The sequence below is a fragment of the Adiantum capillus-veneris genome, chromosome 2 (genome assembly GCF_014529385.1).
Source record: "Adiantum capillus-veneris isolate H3 chromosome 2, ASM1452938v2, whole genome shotgun sequence".
In the NCBI taxonomy this organism is placed as follows: Eukaryota; Viridiplantae; Streptophyta; class Polypodiopsida; order Polypodiales; family Pteridaceae; genus Adiantum; species Adiantum capillus-veneris.
In genome coordinates, this window is record NC_140932.1 from 116,307,282 (window position 1) to 116,327,261 (window position 19,980).

The following is a 19,980-nucleotide window of genomic DNA, read 5'->3' on the forward strand; positions in this document are numbered from 1 at the left end:
ACTGGAATGGTGGCAGCCTGTCTATGCTGAACCCATGCGCCTGAAACCATGATGCCATCTCCCCATACCAGCATGCTGTATCTCCTTGCATGGCTAACTGTCGAGAGGACTCAAGTGCAATGCGAGCATATCTGTCTCTAGGAAGTTCCCATGTGCAGTTTATGAAGGAGACTAGCGCCTCAACCACTAGTGGGGGGGCCACTAGCTCTGCTCGGATCACCTCTAGAATCATGAAAGTTTTTGAAAAGGCGGTGACAGCTGAAGCCATCACAGAAGAAAAACAAAAGAGAGAGAGAGAAGGCATTTGCACAAGACTTCCCTTATTTTTTATGTTTTCATAATCGTGGGCATAAACTAGATGAGAAATTGACATGAGGGAGCAATTCTCTAGTTAAAGGCTTGTAAGTTCACGTATGGCTTTGGGATTTTCTCAGGTCATGAATACCTTCAGGACTGGTAGCCTGGGCCTAGTTCAAGATTCTCAAGTAGTATATCACGAGTTGAGGGTTAGAGTTGTGACTCATCTAACACTTGTATTCAATTTGACATATTTTCTATGATCGTTGAGCCCTACATCTCTTTGTGATCTTCTCACAAAAAAATGTATGCAGATGATGGTGACTTTCAGGTGTGTTTGTTGGACTTTCCTGGTGTGCTTTGGACTTTCTACGTGGTGATATAAATCTTTTGTGCTACTTATCAATCTATGTCAATTCCTGTTTTTTGCATGGACAAGTTTTTTGTGGCTTTTTGTGTTCAAGTAGGACAGCTTGTGTCTGCCTAGGGTTGGCTTTCAATACCTCATGACAACTGCCCTCACATTCCATTGTCTCAGTGTACTATTTGTTGTCTTGAGTCGACAAATTTCAGATATCCATGTTTGGTTTTCTCTTCCACTTCAAACCTTCCCCTGACATTAAACTCTGTTTCATCAGTTCTATCCCTCTGTTTCGTTATAAGAGAGCCGGGAAGATTAAACGGACTGTGCGATTGCTCCTTTTTTCAAAAGTTTTCATTACTGTGTTCAAGAAGAGGATATTGCCAGTGTTTCAAAGCAGCAAGCTGTTTAATATTCAAGAGATCCCTATTTAATCAGAACTCAATTAATGTATCTATGCAGAATATAAAAGCAGCAGATGGTGTAGAAAAGTTCGTGTCACCTCAGCTCCAAAGGACCAAGGCTCATGGTCTGTCGTTCCTTTCTCTGAATGCCCTCGGGAGAATGGGAACATTGCACCAATTCCCATCCAACGGGCAAAGAGTTTTGGTGTTGCATCACCAATAAAGCCACCAATATCAGGGCCAGAAAATGGCTGTCCACTGAGGCCCTACACGTAACAATCATGATATCTCTTCTGAGATTGTTGAAAGCTTTAAAAAAGTCATTCAGAAGGAAAATCATCAAAAATCAAGAGAGAAGCAACTTTCAGTTTGTGTATAGGCTTGCCATATCCCCAAATAACAGCCTAAGTGAGGTATTTGAATACCAGTGGCGACAGTCTAGAGGGGTGATGGGTTTTTGCTTACCAAATTTAATGCCATTGGAACACTTATACAGAGATGTTCCCAGCTTGAAGTATTGTCCCCTGTCCATGTAGCTGCGTATCTTTGGCTACCAACAAATCCTGCTCTTGTTAGTACAAATGGTCGCCTTTTAGGATCTGCAAGGAGCATCCCCTCGTAAGTAGACCTTGCCATTAACATGCCATACACCTGTTTCAAACCATTTCAACAGCCATCGAGCCTGAATGGTATGAGCAGTAGCCGATGACATTGTACCATGAACAAAAAGACCCTGGCACTTGCTAATGAAATAGAAACATATTGTGTACATTGTGATAATGTGAATGGGCTTGAGAACCCCCAAGCTCAGCATCTCCTCTGTGGATGTTGGTCTCAGGCATAGTTTTTGTCAATGTCTGCAAAAGATTAAGGACTCTCTCTCTCTCTCTCTCTCTCTCTCTCTCTCTCTCTCTCACACACACACACACACAAAAGAGAATGGATGATGCACTTGCTGCGTTTGAATCCTGATTGAAAATGTTAAATTGCATAAATGAAAAAAGATGCTTTGATTGAAGATCTCAAAAGACTTGCGGCATGCAGAAGTATCTTGATATGGAACAATCCAGGACTGTACAATGGATCCCCAATAACAAGAAGAAATAGAAGAGCTAAAGTCACATGTAGAGAACGGATTAAGGCATGGACTGCTGTGGTAGAAAGCATGAGCAAAACACTAAATGGATACAAGTGGCTAAAAAGCAATAAGCTAGTCCCTCAACCTCCTTCTCCTAGTATCATAAATGATCCATTGGAGGAAGAGAAGAGATGGAAAATGCGCTTTGAATGAATGAGTTGGTGATGGAAAGAGGACAAGTTGGCTTTATGCAATACGGTGAGAAGATAAGGTTTCCTTGCATGGAGAGTGGGGAAGGGTGCATCAAAGGAGATACCACGTAAATAAAGGTTTGCTAATTTATGGTAAAAGAGAGAATCTCTCTCACATCAGCATGCCTTGGAAGCAAGAAAATATACTTGGGAGGGAAATCTCACACATGCTCAAGTAGCACATAGGAATAACGACGCATATCATTATTCCTGAGGCAAAAAATCTGTTGTTTATAGAGATGGCAGATCCTCATTGCCAAGTAGCATAGTGCATGACGGTGCGTGACCTATAGGACCATGCTAAGATTTGCGCATGGAACTTTAATGAGTCAATGTGATTAGATATAGCATGTATGTGCATTTGAGGAGACTTCCAAAAGCAGAGATATTGTTTTGTATTTGGAAACTAATGAGTGTAAAGGTGAGGACCTTGCGCACAGTCTCAGGGTATAGATGGAATTAATGTCTACAAAAGAAGCTCGTGAGGATATTAGTAGTAGATCAAGAGGTGTTGCCATGCTTTACAAGGAGGAATTGCAAAGGTATTGTTCTATATTCAGAAACTCATGAGTGCAAGATGAGGGCCTTGCCCACAGTCCCAGGATAAAGATGGAATCAATGTCTAGGAAAGAAGGTAGTGAGGATACTACTAGAGGATCAAGAGGGGTTGATATGCTCTACAAGGAGGAGTTACATCTTATTAAAGAAGTAGTACGAAGGGATGAGCATGCTCATCATATGTGGATCAGAGTTTAAACATGGGATTGTCGCCTCTATATATTGCCGTAACGTTGTGCCTTCTATTTTTGAATATGCTAGCCCAAATGGGTAATCGCCTTTTACGACCCAATGTTGTGGAGTACTGCTTCTTGTCAGGTTGTCATTTTTAATACATTAGAAGAGGAATTCCGTAAGCATGACCGTGCAAATCTTGGCATCGAGAGAGTTTCCGAGGATTCTAGTAGATACACAAGATATGGTAAATACCTCCTAGAGATGGGAGACTACTTTGCACAAGTATAACGTCCAAGGGTCCTCTCTCTGTAGTGCTCTCAAGCTAATCTGCCACAAAAGACGCCCTGGCCAAAAGCATACAAGCCAAAATCTCTTGCTCCAAAAGCTAGCACCCAAAGGGCTGCTCGTAAATTGCGGAAATCCGTACATCAGCATGTTCCCTGATTTCCAAGCTGTCCATACAACTGGCTACGTGAGGGTTTTTTGCTTGTTGCTTTATTTAAGGGTTTTAGGTCCCTCAGCCACTCTTTGTATGTCATGAGAGGTTAGGTTTAGAAGCCTAACCCCTTTTGGCCTCTTGGCCAAAATCTACAAGTTGATAAAGACTTCTTCTGCTTCTTTTATTAAGTTTTAGGCCCGTCCGCCGGGTTCTGTCAGTTAGGCCATGCCATGTCATTAATTTGTGACATAGCCCCCTCTTGAAAGAATTGTAATCACCCTCGATTATGCCTGCAAAAACAGACATAAGACAAAAACTAGTTCAATAGAGTCAATAGACACTCACTCTAAGTACTGACGTACTAGACCATACATATCCAGCACTTGCACAAAGACGATAGTCACTGAATATTCACATCACTATCCACGTTGAGATCTCATATGAGAATCATGATCATCATAACTTATTTAGCAATCACATCCAAAATTTGATGATCTTTTCACGGATGTCTTGATCTATTAAATCTTATTACTATCACATTCACATCACCCTTTAGGTGACTAAGATAAAATGCGTATACTTGACAAGCCACAGGGTTCTACATGTTTTGGTAGAATTGACATGAAAAGTGGCTATTATCAGAGCAGAAATATGTACAAGAGCGCGTTCAGGACATCCTTTGGATGGTACGAGTATTTGGTGATGCCTTTTGGTCTCACATGCTTTGCAACGTTCAACAAGAGGATGGATAGGATTTTTAGAGAGAACATGTCTTTTGTGGGCACCTTTTTCGATGACATCATCGTGTTCTCCAAGAGTGAAGCCGAACACAAGCACCAGATCTTCAGGTTTTTCAAGCACTACGACAACATAGATTGATGGTCTCAACGGGGAAAAGGGCAAGTTTTTGTTGCCAGAAATACACTTTTTGAGATACATCGTCTCCGCAAAAGGTGTAAATATGGACCCTACTAAAATAGAAACCATCAAGGATTGGCAAGATTTGAAAAATTTACATGAAGCTCGAAGCTTCTTGGACTTATGTTTGTATTACACATGGTTCATTAAAAAGTTTGCGGAGATTGCTTCTCCCTTACACATTTTGAATCAGAAAGGGGTTCCCTTTTGCTTGGGGACCATCAGAAATTGCCTTAGTCTGCGGGATTCAAGATTCTTAAGGAAAAATTGACAATTGGTCTTGTATTGATTTTACAAGATCTACGGAAACAATTTGAGGTTTACAATGATGCTTGTGGATGCTGTTTGAGGCAGGTCTTAATGTAAGAGGGCCATGTTGTAGCCAATGAGAGTAGAATGTTTTCTAGACTAGAACAGGTTGCACAGATCTACGAGGAGCTGTTAGCAGTGATATATGCTCTGACTCAATGAAGACATTTCCTACTCGAAGCCGATTTTACAGTGTTTGCAGATCATCATAGTCTCACGCATTTCTTGTGAAACAGCTTTCGGATAAATAAATGAGATGGGCTAACATTTTGTCACAGTTCCAATGCCAAATTGTTCATGTTATGGAAAAGAAGGATTCGGTGGTAGACATGTTGTCTCCAAAGCCACAGATATCGGCCATTTCGGCTACACATCATCAAAATGTTGAAGATGTGATTGATCAGTACGCTCCAGATCCAGATTTCGCAAACATCTTTGACCGTCTACAAAGTGGGGAGACAATTGCAGGCTATGCTCTAAAGGAAGGTTATATAATGTGAAAGACCATGCTGTGTCACACATGGATTGAGGACAAGGTGTTGACAGAGTGCCATAATCTACTTTTTGCTGGGCATAGAGGCATTGAGAGTACCTTGAAAGGTGTGGAACAGTATTTCTGCTAGCCTCGGCTCAAAAAGGAAGTGGATGAGTTTGTATGCACTTGTTTGGTGAGTTAGAAGATCAAGTTTGATAGACAAGGCATCAGGTCGATTACAACCTCTACCTATTTCTCACCAACCTTGGAAGAGTATAGCAATGGACTTTATCTTCAATCTCCCATGATGGCATTTGGACAGGCATCGATCGATCCAGCAAACAAGCTTACTTTATTCGGGTAAAGAAGATAGTGAAGACCGATCATTTGGCCAAATTGTTTGTCTCACAGATTTTTAGATTACATGATATGCCTGAATCTATCGCGTCAGATAGAGATCTTTGATTTACGAGTTTGTTTTGAAGAGCCAATATGGAAGAATATAGGCACACGACTTAAATTCTCATCCTCATTTCATCCATAGACAGATGGGCACTCAGAGATAGCCAATTCAGTGGTTTTAGACCTATTAAAGTCGTATATTTTTTATCAAAAGACTTAGTGAAATAAGTTTTTGCCTTTGGTGGAGTTTTCTTACAACAACACAATTCATACGTCTATTGGGAAGGCGCCATTTGAGATCCTCGAGGGTGTCAGGATGGTTCCAACCATTCTGAGCACCAAGGATAAGATTTTTTAAGCAAATTCGTATACACAAGGATCTGGACACTGCTTTTGCCAAGGTAAGGGAGGCTTTGGAGAAGGCTGAAGTACTGCATAAGAAGGCAGCAGACAAGTATCAATGTGACTTGCAGTTAAAGGAAAATTATTGGGTGCTGAGAAAGCACGTTTACAGAAGCGGAAGGGTAAGGAGAGGCTTTTTCAAAATCTAAGTATGAGATACTATAGACCCTTCGAGATACAGGAAAAGATAAATGATGTATCCTTCAGACTGAAGTTACCAGATACTTGGAAAATTCACAATGCATTTCATTCAAAGGTGAAGTACTAGTGGACAGGGAGCTAGACAAGCTTCCAAAAGTGGAAGAGATACTCATTCTAGAACAGGTCTTGGCTCACAAGGAAAGAAAAGTGAAAGGCAACTCGACACAACGATATTTAATCAAGTTCAAGAATTATCAGGCTCTCAGAGGACTCGGTGGACCCTCCTCAGATACTAGAGCTTGATCTTGAGGCTTTTGGTTTAGCACCGACTATTCTAAAGGTTACCGATGAATCAGTAAGTTGAATCTGGGTGGTGTGGGCTGCACAAGAGGGGAGTTACTTCACTCCTTTGTCATAGGTTACCTCAATGGGAATAAAGTCACTGATTTCTTTTAAGAATTTAGGGATACTGATAGGTTGACAACATTTTCTCAAATGAATTATGTACATTTGAAATGGAATTCCTAAATCATGTTACATGTGCTCGCTTATGTGTGTATTGTTTGAGCACGCGTCGGAAAGATGAAATGATTGCATCGATTCTAGGTTTTGGAAACCTATTCCTAATGGTGATTTCGTTGAGAGCTCAGTAGTCAATGCACATTCCCCAAGATCGATCTTTCTTTAATACTAGAAGCACTGATGAACAATAACTTGATGTACTGGGCTGGATTAAACCCTTTTCAAGAAGTTTTTTGACTTGGCTCATAATTTCCTCATTCTAGGCTCTTTTTACTTTGTAATTTGGCCGGTTCGGTGGCGTGCTGCTAGGAATCAAATGAATCGTATGATCTTCAATTTGATCAGGAGAGGTAGCTCTCCAAGCAACCCCTAAGAGAAACAGTCGGATTAAGGTTGCAAAAATTCTTGTTGTTCTTTATCTAAGTCTGACATGTTTGACTTCTTAGTTTCATTGAGTTCATTTCAAATCGAGTAAACAAAGAGACTAGAGTTATCTAATTTTGAAACGGCTGAAGCCAATCAGACTCGCCGTTTAATTTTACGTCAAGAATAATTTCCTTACCGTTGTTATTCTTCAACATGGATTTGCTTGCCCGATAATCGACCATGATGTCGTTCTTATGGTATAAAGGGATCCCTAAAAAGACGTCACACCCCTCCAGAGGCATGATCTAAAACTCCTCATGCCCAAAAAACCCTAGCAATGCAACTAAAGTTTACCTATGACAGGTGTAATGGGCACATCTCGCCTTGGTACTGCTAGAACTGCCTCCATCAGTGGTCCCATTTCTTCTGGTGTGATTCGAAGTTGAGCCGCCAATTTAGTTGAGATGAAGTTGGCCTTGGGTCTTTTATTGAAGAAAATAAGGACTTCCTAATCACGTACTTTGCCCCACGCTCTGAAGAGCTCCATACTCGTCTATCTGTGATGGGTTTGTCCCCACAAAATCCAGATCTAGTCGTACCTTTGTCTTCCCTTTCTTTGCATGCTCCTCAACCACTATGGAACTCTTTGGTTTGTCCTTTGCTTATCGTTTGACACTTTGTTAGGACACTTCGCAAGAATGTGCCCCTTGCTCTCCACAACCATAACACTTACCCTCTTTGTAGTACTCAGCACGTTGCTCGACTGACAATTTTAGACCGGTTGGTTTCTTCTTCTGTTGCTTACCATTGAACGAAGTTTTCCTCTTTTGAGCGGACATTCGCCTATCCTAAGGGTCCGTGAGTGTACCGGCATGCGTACCAAATTCCTATTTAGCGAGGCCCATAAGTCTTTCAATGGAGTCCAACTTCTTTTGCAGGCAATATAGCCGTATCTCTTTGGTGTGAAGTGCAACAAAATTGCTCAACTTGTTGTTTGAAGGTAATTTTCTTTGAAGGTAATTTTCTTCAAGGAAGATGCTGGTAGAAAAGTATCCCAAACTCTCTATGAACAATCGTCCAAGGTGTCTTCTTTGGTCATCCTCATTTGACTCCAAGCTGAAATGACATTCTCTTTGTATTCTTCTTAGCAAGACAGACGTTGTTAGCGTGCAAACAAGAAGGAAAACAAGAACCTCTATAGCCTTGCACACACCACACCGATGGAAGGAAACACCATAAAACTTTCGAAAAACACTTATGCCGAACACCTGTAAAGTTGGGCGGGAAAGAGCCTTAACCCAAATCATGATTAAAATTGCCCAAATCTATATCCTCATATGTCTCAACATTGTCTCCCTCCATTGATAACATTTCATTTGTCACAATTGTCATCAAACGCGCCAGATACTTGTTCAATATATAACCATTAACACGATATTTATGCTGTGCACCACCCAAATCAGCCAACTGATATATGCCATTATCAAATTTATTCACAACAGTAAAAGGACCCTCCCATTTGATTTGAAACTTCTTTTTAAAGGTATTCTCCAACTTACTATTGTATCGCAACACCAAATCACCATTTTCAATTTTCTTATCCTCCACATATTCATTGGCTTTTAGTTGAGTCTTTTTTGACAATTCCTCATAGTCACTCAAAGCTAAAACTCTATCCAAATGCAAGCATTGTAAATCCAATAACCTTTTCTCCCATGCATTTGTTTGCTCTTCATCTTCCAATGACAACAATTTGAGAGCAGGAATTTCCACTTCAATTGGCAATAAAGCTTCTTTGCCATAAACCAAGTGGTAAGGGGACAATCCTGTGCTCGTTTTGATAGCAATTCTGTAGGCCCATAACGCACAAGGCAACTCTGAATCCCAAGTCTTCTCATGTGTTTGAGTCATCTTTGTCAAGATCTTTACCAACTCTCCATTGAATCTTTCATTAAGACCATTGCATTGTGGATAATAGGGAGAACTGTATCTATGATGTATATTGAGCTTTTCGCATAAGAAATCAAACAGCTCTCCTCTAAATCCTGGTCCTCTATCAGAAAGTAGCTCTAGTGGCACACCAAATTTGCAACATATGTACTCATAAACAAATTTCTTCATCTCTTTACTGGTAATTTGTTTGACAGCCTTGGCTTCTGCCCATCGTGATAAATAATCCATTGTTGTCAAGATATAAAGCATTTCTTTTGCTAGTCATAGAGAAGGGTCCAATGGCATCAAGACCCCATTTCTCAAACGCGTCAAAAGCTAGAATTGTCTTTCGCAATTCAGACTTCAAAATTCTCTTTCCCATCCTTTGGCAAGGCAAACATGACTTGCACCAATCATTAACATCCCGTTGAATACTTGGCCATATATAACCTTCTTGCAAGACCTTATGCAATATGATCTTCATAGCAAAATGGCCTCCACAAGATCCCTCGCACACGACGCAAAACCAAATCACCTCCTTTCATTTAAAGCACATCATCAAGCATTTTGTATTTCCTAGCTTTCCTTATGAACGCATACTTTTTGGAAGATGGTAAACCTTAAGGTAAAACACCTGTTAATAGAAAATCCACTTCCTTTGATACGATTTCCCTCCCATGATATAAAGAAGCATTTGCCTTTATCACAAACACACAAGTGATATCTCTTGGGCAGCATCATGAGCTTCTTCATTTTGAGAACTCTCAATATGTTGCAAACTCCATGCTTCGAGATTTTTGAGCAACGCTTTCACTTTGAAGCATAAATTCTTCAGTTTAAGGTTCTTATTCTTCCATACTCCAAACACTTGCTTCACAATCAACAAAGCATCTCCTTTAATTTGCAAGCGTTTAATTCCCAATTGTAAGCAAATATGCAAACCACCTTCAAGAACCATGTATTCTGCTTCATTGTTACTTTTGGCATCAAGTTTCAGCCCTTGCTTCCTCATAAGCTTCCCTTGTGCATCATAAATAACAATGCCTCCTGAAGCAGCATTATGACTTCTTCGATAAAAACCATCAAAATATAATAGTGAAGCATTAGAGATGGCAAGAGTCTCGACTTTCTTTTTCCGCACCACCTCTTCTTTGACCAAAACCGGAGTATACTTTTAAGTGAGAAGATCTGCTAGGGTAGCCCGAGTACTTTCCTCCACTAAAAAGGTGAACTGAAACTCCTGAAGGTCAATAACCTACTTTATCAGTGTTTTTGATATATTTGAATTATTGAACAGCTGGGGAAGCAATGAATAACTGGTGAGAAAGGTAAATGACATTTGCAGCAAATAGTGTCTGAATCGTTTGCAAGCATAAACCATACTAGTCATCACCAATTCAATTTCAGAAAAATCCCTTTCACGAGGGGTCTTCACTCTGCTAGCATAATGAATAGGCTTCATATACTGAGATTCCTTCCCCCTTTGCAATAACATAGCTTCGATAGCATCATCTCCTACTGATGGGTTAACATAAAACTCCTTTTCCCAATCAGGAGCCTACATAATGGGAAGCATACTCAAAACCTTTTTAACTTGGTCAAAAACATCGTCACAGTCACGAGACGACTCCAAGGGATCATTCTTAATTGCAATGGATACAACAACTGTGATGCCAAAGGTATGAAACGAAACAGATATTTAACTTTGTGTACGAAAGTGGCCGACTGTCTGGTATCTTTTGGAGATGACAGTAACAACAAAGCCTCCACTTTCTCTGGATCTGCTTCAATCCCATTTTCTGAAATTACATCCCCAAGAAGCTTCACCCGTGGCTGTGCCAAATGACATTTTTTAGGGTTTAGCTGACCCCACATTCATCATATCTTGCAAAAGTCATTTCAAGCTTTTGAACATGCTCTTTTCTTGAGCTGTATACACAGAAATCATCTATGAATCCTTTGACAAACTTCCCAGGGAACAGGGTAAGGACCCAATCTACTTTTCTTTCAAAGGCTCCTGGCCCATTTATCAACACAAAAGGAAGGCAATAAAAGCAAAAACAACCGCATGGCGTGATAAAAGTAGTCTTTTTCCGGTCTTCAGGAGCAAGGAAGTATCATGAATACCCATCACAGACACTGTATCTTTCAAAACCACCACTGCATCTAATAATTGATCAATAAAAGGCAAAGGGTAAGAATCTTTCTTGGTCACCGCATTTAGTGGCTTATAATCAACACAAACTCTCCAACGCCCATCTTTCTTTGGGGTGATTACTACAGGGCTCACCCATTCAGCATTATCCACTAGCACAATGAACCCTGCATCCAAAAGATTATCCACTTCTTCCTTTAAGGCATTCATCTGCTCCTTGCCCATCCTCCATAACTTCTGTCTGATTGGTTTTGCCCCTTCAACTAACTCGATCTTCACAGGATCCCCAACAAAACTCTTTATTTCCTGATATGAGGTAATGAAAAGATTTGGAAACCCGTCCAACATTGCTAAGTACTCCTTTCTCTCTCCTTGCGTCAAATCAGTACGCAACATATTTTGGATCAACTCTTTCTTCACTGGCAATTCCTGTTTTGGTTGCATCAAATCTTCCAGTTGTTCTAAACGACTTGAAGCATTTATATTCCCTGATATCTGCAACACCTCACTAATTTCTTTATGTTCCTCACCCAACAACAAGAATGACACTTCACCCTCATTACTGGAACTTGAAGTGGTGCTACTTCCTGAGTCTTCAGAACTATCATCACTGGTAGTTTCGGACTCAACATTCTCACTTACATCTTCAAGTGCCATAGGTTGTTTGGTAGTCATATCAAACACTTTCTTTTCACCCTTCTTGCCATGCACATCGATTGTGCCCTTGCCCCAATCTTGCACGACACGAATAGCTCTCAACCAAGGTCGTTCCAGAATGAGAGGAAAGGCTCCCAGACAGGTGGCATAACATGAAAGTTCACCATAACCTTCACGTTAAAGACTTCAACTTCCAAAATTTTTATCATCCCCAAACATTTCACCTTGGCATGGTTTGCTAGTCGAATCCGAAACCCAGAGCTTCCGCATGTAATGAGACCCAGTCTCTCAACACATGACTGTGTGATCACACACACTTGAGCACCTTCATCAATGTAGACTTCTCCCATGCCCACACCTTTGTGCCAAGCGTTCACCACAGGACAGATGTCGGGTAACTCTCCCACAAATAACACTCTGACATGTCCATGCTTCGACTCTTTTTCTGGATTCACTAATGACTTCCACTGCCTTTTAAGTTTGGGCACCATATTCATCAACTGTCCAAAAGTACAATTTACTTTCCTCCCAATCAGGTCTTCCTTTAAACTATAAGCTTTTGGCCTTCTCCCAAAGGCAAATCTGCCACTTCAAATCGTCTACGAGGCTTTCTCTTTCTCTTGGCTGTCGCATCTTCACCCTCTTTCTCCTTCCCTTTCTTTCTGCTAGGCCCTGGTGCTGCATAGCCTTCCCTCTCTCTTTTGCCTACTCGCAACACATCTGCGTCTTTCTTTTCTACCCGCACAATACCCACATGACCACCAGAGCTCGAGGCTTGATTTTCCTGTTCAGCACCTTGGTCTCCCCGTATATCCAATGCATAATCATTAGCCCTGTTGGGAATCTGCTAAGGAAGTGGGAACATATCACCTCCCATCCTTGTTGGCTTTGAACAATAAGTGCTGATGTGACCAAGCTCACCACAATTATAACAAGTAGGAATGAACCTCCTATGCGGCTCAAAACCACCCTGTCCACGACCCGCATTAGCATTAGGATGAGCTTCACATGCCTGAGCTATCCCTCTACCACAACCGAAACCACGACCACCTCCTCCAAGAACACTAAGTCGCAATTCTTGCATCATGATCATCATGTCTTACATATTTCGTCGTAACTGTTGGGTATTAGCAGCCCTTTGAATAGGCTGGCCTCCAGTTTCTGCCTGATTCTGCTCCTTTTAGCCACCATTATTTTGTACAGGGACCGCTTTTTCATATTCATTAAGTCTTTGAGCCTTCCATTCTTTCTCTCTGGCGATAGCGACTGCCTCCTCGAAGGTGACGAGTCTTTTTAGTTCAACTTTGAACGTCAGACTTTCTGTTAAGTTGGCCACAAAACGGTCCTTCTTTAATATGGATGGAGGGATTTCATTGCCCAAAGCCCGGGCCCATTTATCCCATAAACGGGTGAACTGCATGACAAAATTATCAACATTTTGATTAGCCCTCGAAGTGTACCCCAGAATTTCATGCCAAACTTCATCAAGTACTTCGATGGATCGGTATTGTGCCAGGAAAGCTTGCTTCACACGATTGTAGTCCAAAACCACCCCTAGATTTTGTGTCTGCATCAACTCCTCAAAATTGTGTAACCAAACTTTTGCCTCATTCTGTAAACTATATTGCAGCAGCCGCAACAATACAACTCGGTCTAGTATCTTTTGTAGTAAGCAATTGACTTCCAACTTTTCAATAAACGTCTGTGCATTTTCATTAGACAATCCATGAAACTATGGAAACTTGTCTACCATGTTTGATTGCCACAAAAACACTTACATGTGACGTCGAAAACTCAAGGGATGTCGATGGATTGCTCCAATACCTAATCCACCTCACACTGGGTAACCCGGCCCCCAGTGCTTGGCTTCACAAAACCTCACGACCCTCCAAAGGCTGCAATCCAATTATACGACCGCCTCAAGTGCTGTCCACAATTTGCACATACATAGGCAATTGTCCATAAGGACCCACATCCCATTTACATTCACTGCGTACAGAATAGACATTTTTCACAGCAGTTGAAGCATAGGAGCACTTACTCCTCCGTGGGGGCACCAAGACGATGTTAGCGTGCAAACAAGAAGGAAAACAAGAACCACTATAGCCTTGCACACACCACACCGTCGAAAAGAAACACCATAAAGCTACGGAAAACACCTATGCCAAACACCTGTAAAATCAGGACGGGAAACAGTCCTAACTCAAACCATGATTAAAATTGCTGAAAACCAAGACCATAATGATGAAGCTCGTGTCGTGTAGACCTCCGTAGAGTATCCATATGCTTGATTCCGACAATAGACGAGAGAGTTACAAGCTTTCGAAGTTTGGGTATCTCTCAAAATCTCCGAAAAAGCTAGTCTCTGTTAGGAAAAAGGGTGTGCAGGGATTCCCAAAAAGACGTCACACCCCTCTAGAGGCATGATGTAATAGTCCTCATGCCCTAAAAACCCTAGCAATGCAACTAAAGTTTCCCTATGAGACAGGTGTAATGGACACATCTCGCCTTGATACTGCTGGAATTGCCTCCATCAATGATCCCATTTCTTGTGGTGTGATTCGAAGTCGAGCCACCAATTCAGTCGAGATGAAGTTTGCCTTGGCTCTTCCATTGAAGAAAATAAGGACTTCCTAATACTTTGCCCCACGCTCTGAAGAGCTGCATACTCTCGTTTATCTGTGATGGGTTTGTTCCCACAAAATCCAGATCTAGTCGTACCTTTGTCTTCCCTTTCTTTGCATGCTCCTCAACCATCATGGAACTCTCTGGTTTGTCCTCTGCTTATTATTTGATGCTTTGTTAGGACACTTCGCAAGAATGTGCCCCCTTCTTTCCACAACCATAACACTTCCCTCTATGTAGTACTCAGCACGTTGCTCGACTGACAATTTTAGACCGGTTGGTTTCTTCTTCTGTTGCTTACCATTGAACGAAGTTTTCCTCTTTTGAGCGGACACTGGCCTGTCAAAAGGGTCCGTAAGTGTGCCGACATGCGTACCAAGTTCCTGTTTAGCGAGGCCCATAAGTCTTTCAATGGAGTCCAACTTCTTTTACAGGCAATATAGACGTATCTCTTTAATGTAAACTGCAACAAAACTACTCAATGAAGGTAATTCTCTTCAAGGAAGACGCTGGTAGAAAAGTATCCCAAAGTCTCTAGCAACAATCGTCCAAGGTGTCTTCTTTGGTCATCCTTATTTGACTCCAAGCTGTAATGACATTCTCTTTGTATTCTTCTGTAAGCAAGATAGACGTTGTTAGCGTGCAAACAAGAAGGAAAACAAGAATCTCTATAGCCTTGCACACACCACACCGTTGGAAGGAAACACCATAAAACTTTCGGAAAACACCTATGCTGAACACCTGTAAAGTCGGGCGGGAAAGAGCCTTAACCCAAATCATGATTAAAATTGCTGAAAACCAAGACCATAAAGATGAAGCTTGTGTCGTGTAGACCTCTGTAGAGTGTCCATATGCATGGTTCCGACAATAGACAAGAGAGTTACAAGCTTTCGAAGTTTGGGTATCTCTCAAAAGCTCCAAAAAAGCTAGTCTCTGTTAGGAAAAAGGGTGTGCAGGGAATTGCAGCTATTAAAAAGGGGGATTTTTTGGCTCTAATCCTAAAGGATTTTCTCTCTGCTCTTAGCCCACACGGCTTTCTCCTTGGGCACCTTTTAATTGGTCCAATTTTGGTCTTTTTTGGGTGAAAAATGAGTTGTCGATGACCATTTGACCAAGGAATTGGGTGGGGGCAAGTGTCCGGGGACCAAAAAAGTGGCCAAGTGCCTGTCCAGGCAATGGTAACTCACAAAATGCGCCATCTCCTTCCCCATGAGCCCACGAGCCCCCATAGACAAGCCTTGAGAGAGCTCCTTTCACCTTTGATACACCATAATGGCACCCAAAGTTCCCTATGTACCCTCCACTTTCCCCTTTCCTCTTCCCATGTGGGATTACTTCCATGCCACATGGCAACTCTCCCTAATCTTCCCAACTTTCCCAAAAATTCCCAGCTTCTCCCAAAGCATGAGAGGACTTCTCGGACAATTTTCCTCAAGGCATACCTTGTTGCTCCGGTCACTGAATGACGCACCGTTACACACGGCTCGAAGCTCATCACCTCGGCTATCTCCAGAAATATAAAACTTCAACATTTCTAATTTTAGACCCCCAAGTTGGCCTAGTTTCCCTTCTCGTATGCACCTGCAATCACCTTCTAAGTTGAGACAGTCCGCTTCAGATGCTCATAACTCATGATGTACAAGTTCGATTCACAAGCTATAAAGCACGGCTAAAAATACTTATTAAAAACCATATTTTGGAGTTTCGAACAACCCAAAACATTAGCATTCAAGCTTGGCAAAATCACACCTTTATACATGAATGTTTACAAGGCCACTTCCAAAACTTGCAAGGCTATGTACACATATATACATGAGGCTAGTGGGCAAGCTTTTTGGCATGACTTAGTGACTTCATGCTTATCCAAAAAATGCTTGACAACGTGAAGACGTGGTTGAATTCTAACCCCTTTGTAGGCGCTTCCTTGCACAACAGTAGGGTCGACCACCATGTTTGGGCATTCCCTTTTAGACATGATGACGCTCTTCGTACTTTAGAATGTTCGAAAAAACGTCCTCTGGAAAAGATATTGTCAACCCGCTATATAAATGCAAGAGCTCTGTGAATGTCCTTATAGCCTAAAAAAGTGTCAAACTTGAGTGCTTGCCCACCCTCTTTAAAATCCTTGTTCTTCCCACCTTTCTTCTCTCCAGATGGTCATACTGGTTCAAAAGGTACCAGTGTCTCCGCTGCTTTCCGAACATGGACTCATCTGAATCAGAACTATCAGAGGACAAGGTGTCCTCATCAAAACTGTCAAGAGTTTCCAATGCTTCCAAGATTTCTTATGGGATTTGCTCTTCTTGCTCTTTTGAGTCTCTCTCCCCTTCCAGTGCTTCCCATCCTCCTTGCTAGAGTCGGAGGAAGAGGAACTCTCCGAGCTGTGAGAAAGAGAAGATGAACTAGGGTCATCCGCGAAGCGCACACGCTTCTTGGATTTACCGGAGGTTCTAGCAGGAGCTAGCCTCTTTCGGAGGAAATGGAAGCAGAGTATGGCTCTGTTTTGCAAAGTGACCTCGACAGGATGGAGTTTCAGCATCGACTGCAAGTTGACAAGTGTGCTAATTAGATGCTCAAGTACTCCAAGTCCACGGTATGCAAACTTTTTGAAGAAGAATTGATGGGTCATGTAAAACGGGGTTTTTGCGATACAGTCGGGAACTTTGACTTACCCCACGGATGAGATTTTGACTCAGAGAACCCAACAGACCTTTCACAATGAAAGTAGAAATAGAAAGAGTTCCCAGAACAAAGAAAAGAATAATACACGTCCCAGACAGACTCTTAGAGAAAAGGCTATCTATCTCAAAGAGGGAAAGTGTTTTGGTTGCGGAAATTTGGACACATCTCTGCAAAGGGCCCTAAAGAGGCACATCAAGAACAGACTGAAGACAGGCCAAAGAGTTCTAGAGCAGCAGAGGAATGTGGCAGAAAGGGCAGATGAAAACAAAACTGGTACCAGATTGCGTGGGTCCCGAACCGAATCAAATGGACGAAAGTACAAACTTTGCCGCACCTAGGGCAAAGTGAAAGAACAAGAAGCCCTCATTTTCTTTGATGGAGGAGCCAAGGCCAACTTCTTTTCTCTTTTGGATTGGCGGCTCGATTTGGAATTACACCCGACAGGCTGAGGCCACAGGCAGAGGCAGTTCTGGCGGCACCCGGACGGGATGTTGCCATTACACCAATCATTGGCAAACTTCGTTTGCAATGTCAGGGGTGTTTAGGGCATGAGGACTTCTACGTAATGACCTTAGGAGGTTGTGACGTCCTCCTTGAAATCCCTTGGTACCACAAGAACAACGCCGTGGTTGACTATCGGGCTGAGAAAGCGACTTTAACAAATGAAGGGCACAGAGGTTGTACTTGATGAAATTCAGCTTCTTTACTCGATTTTTTGGAGAGAACTGAATGACGATCGAAGGTCGAATATGTTTTGAGCTTGATAAAGAACGCCAAGATTTTCTCCACACTCATGCCGATTGCTTTTCTGAGGGCCTGCCAGACGAGTTGTCACCATCTTGAGGATCATACCATTGATCTGATACCTGGAAGCACATCACCGAACCGGCCACCTTACCGTGTGAGCTAAGCCGAGAATGAAGAGATTATGAACCAAGTGAAATACCTCTTGGAAAAGGGTCTTATCCAGCCGAGTACAGCACCTGACTGCTCTTCGATGTTGTTGGTTTTGAAGAAAGACGGATCTTGGAGAATGTGCATTGATTTTAGAGCTCTCAATAAAATCACCATGAAGAACAGATTTCCGATTCCGAGGATCGATGATATTCTTGATAGACTACATGGATCCTCTTGTTCAACAGGATCGATTTGAAAAGCGGATATTATCAGATCCGAATCGCGCCAGGAGATGTCTACAAGACAACTTTTCGAGCGAGCTTCAGTTTAACTGAATTTGATGCCTTTTGGCCTTACTAATGCTCCAACGACTTTTAACCGAATGATGGCCAGGATTTTCAGAGAGTACAGATCTTTTGTGGGCACTTTCGTTGATGACATTATTGTCTTCTCCAAGGATGAGGCAGAACATAGAGAACATCTGCTACAAGTCTTTCAGGCATTACGAGATCACAAGTTGGTGATTAATGCAAAGAAAAGTGATTTTTTCCTACCCAAGATACACTTTTTGGGACACATCGTTTCAACAGCAGGAGTGCAAATGGACCCGGCCAAGATAGAGACTGAAACCGGCCCGTGGGACGGTAGGCTTTGGCTCTCACCCGAAATTCTTTACTTTACTTTAGACACACAGAGAGAGAGAGTACTTTGCAAGAGGAACCTGCGACGGGAATTAATACTTAAGTAGACACACCGCTCGGAAGCTAGAATGCTCCCGACAACCTATAGGCCCCAAAATTGGCACCCCTTTCTGTATTTCTTTATTCTTTAAGAGGGTAACTTACAAAGAAGAGTCCCGGGAATTCTTTACCTGTATCCAGCTAGAGACCACATGTTTTGGCAAAATTTCGGCTACATAACAGCCCCAAAACTTGCCCGAAACCAATTCCCTTGCTAGAACTCACTTCCACTGGCATAAACCCTCTGATTCCTGCCCCAAAACAGTAAATTCAGCACGCTGTATTTACTGGTTTTTCATCTGCTTTCAGCCCTAAACAGTCCCCGAACTGTTGTCTAACAGTGGGGCACGGTTCCCAATGATTCTGGCATCATGGCGGCTGCAAAACAGTCCAAAAACAGCGCATACACAACACTGAAAACGCACCTGTTTGGGGAGGTTATGACCCTCACCGGTGCCTGCTTTGGAGTAGCAGCTACTCCTGTTCCTGCTCAAGGAGGCTCTTGCCTCGGCACAAAAGCATGAAACCACACAGCTGTACATCAGTCAAATGAAAAGCCCTCTTGTGGAGCATCACATAACTACACGTAGGGGGGAGAGAGAGCAATGTGTAGTGTGCAGGTCATCACTCCTAGCACCACACTGTACATAGAGAGGAAAGCAAGCACTCCATAGCTCTTAACCATAGCTCTTAACCTGTGAGACAGGTTCTCAATGAAGCATCTCCCCAACATAAATCGAGCGCCCCCTCTTCTGCGCTTGACCTCTGTAATGCATCTGTCAACAAATAGATTCAAAAGGGGAAGATTTCCATGGCTGCCAAAACCTGCGTATCGCTGAAAACTCAACAAAACAGCCCTGTAAACACGCATCTAATGCCTTCCAATGCTGAAAATGAGCTCCTTGGTCCTAGGTAAAGTCATGGGAAGCTAAAATGGAGAGAAAATGGCTGAAAATCAGAGTTAGCAGCCTCCAAAACTGATCCAAAAAGTCAATTACGAGTTTTGTTCTCCCAGACTTAGTAAATTGGCCCGCATTGGGCTTCCTGCTTAAAAATCTCTCAACTAGTGCATCAGCTGACTTAGCGGCAGAGTAATAAAATGTTCCTCTTGTCATTCTGAAGCTAATGACGCGAACAGATTTTATGGCCCAAAATAGCATTTCCCTAAATTTTAGGAGATGCTTTTGTTAGG

At 42.2% G+C, this 19,980-nt stretch overlaps 1 protein-coding gene and 1 long non-coding RNA gene across 7 annotated transcripts in view; one reads left to right on the plus strand and one right to left on the minus strand.

Annotated features, from left to right (window-relative positions):
* The window catches only part of LOC147463436 (uncharacterized), a 67,879-nt gene that overhangs the window by 40,473 nt on the left and 7,426 nt on the right, over positions 1-19,980 (plus strand). Inside the window, exons 4-5 of one of the 5 annotated variants that reach the window (XR_015185137.1) lie at positions 435-628; positions 1,121-1,135. The exons of 3 other annotated variants lie outside the window; for them this stretch is intronic. This is a non-coding gene — a long non-coding RNA (uncharacterized LOC147463436). Of the gene's footprint in view, positions 1-434; positions 629-1,120; positions 1,260-19,980 lie in introns of those variants that run through there. One more of the 5 variants, XR_015185134.1, reaches the window with a different exon arrangement.
* The window catches only part of LOC147463437 (uncharacterized), a 67,167-nt gene that overhangs the window by 40,114 nt on the left and 7,073 nt on the right, over positions 1-19,980 (minus strand). For both annotated transcript variants that reach the window (XM_086488825.1, XM_086488830.1), the window contains exons 9-11: positions 1,833-1,919; positions 1,528-1,713; positions 1,161-1,328 (exon numbers count right to left, since the gene is read on the minus strand). In XM_086488825.1, the coding sequence (XP_086344951.1) occupies positions 1,161-1,328; positions 1,528-1,713; positions 1,833-1,919 (441 nt within the window). The remainder of the gene's footprint in view (positions 1-1,160; positions 1,329-1,527; positions 1,714-1,832; positions 1,920-19,980) is intronic.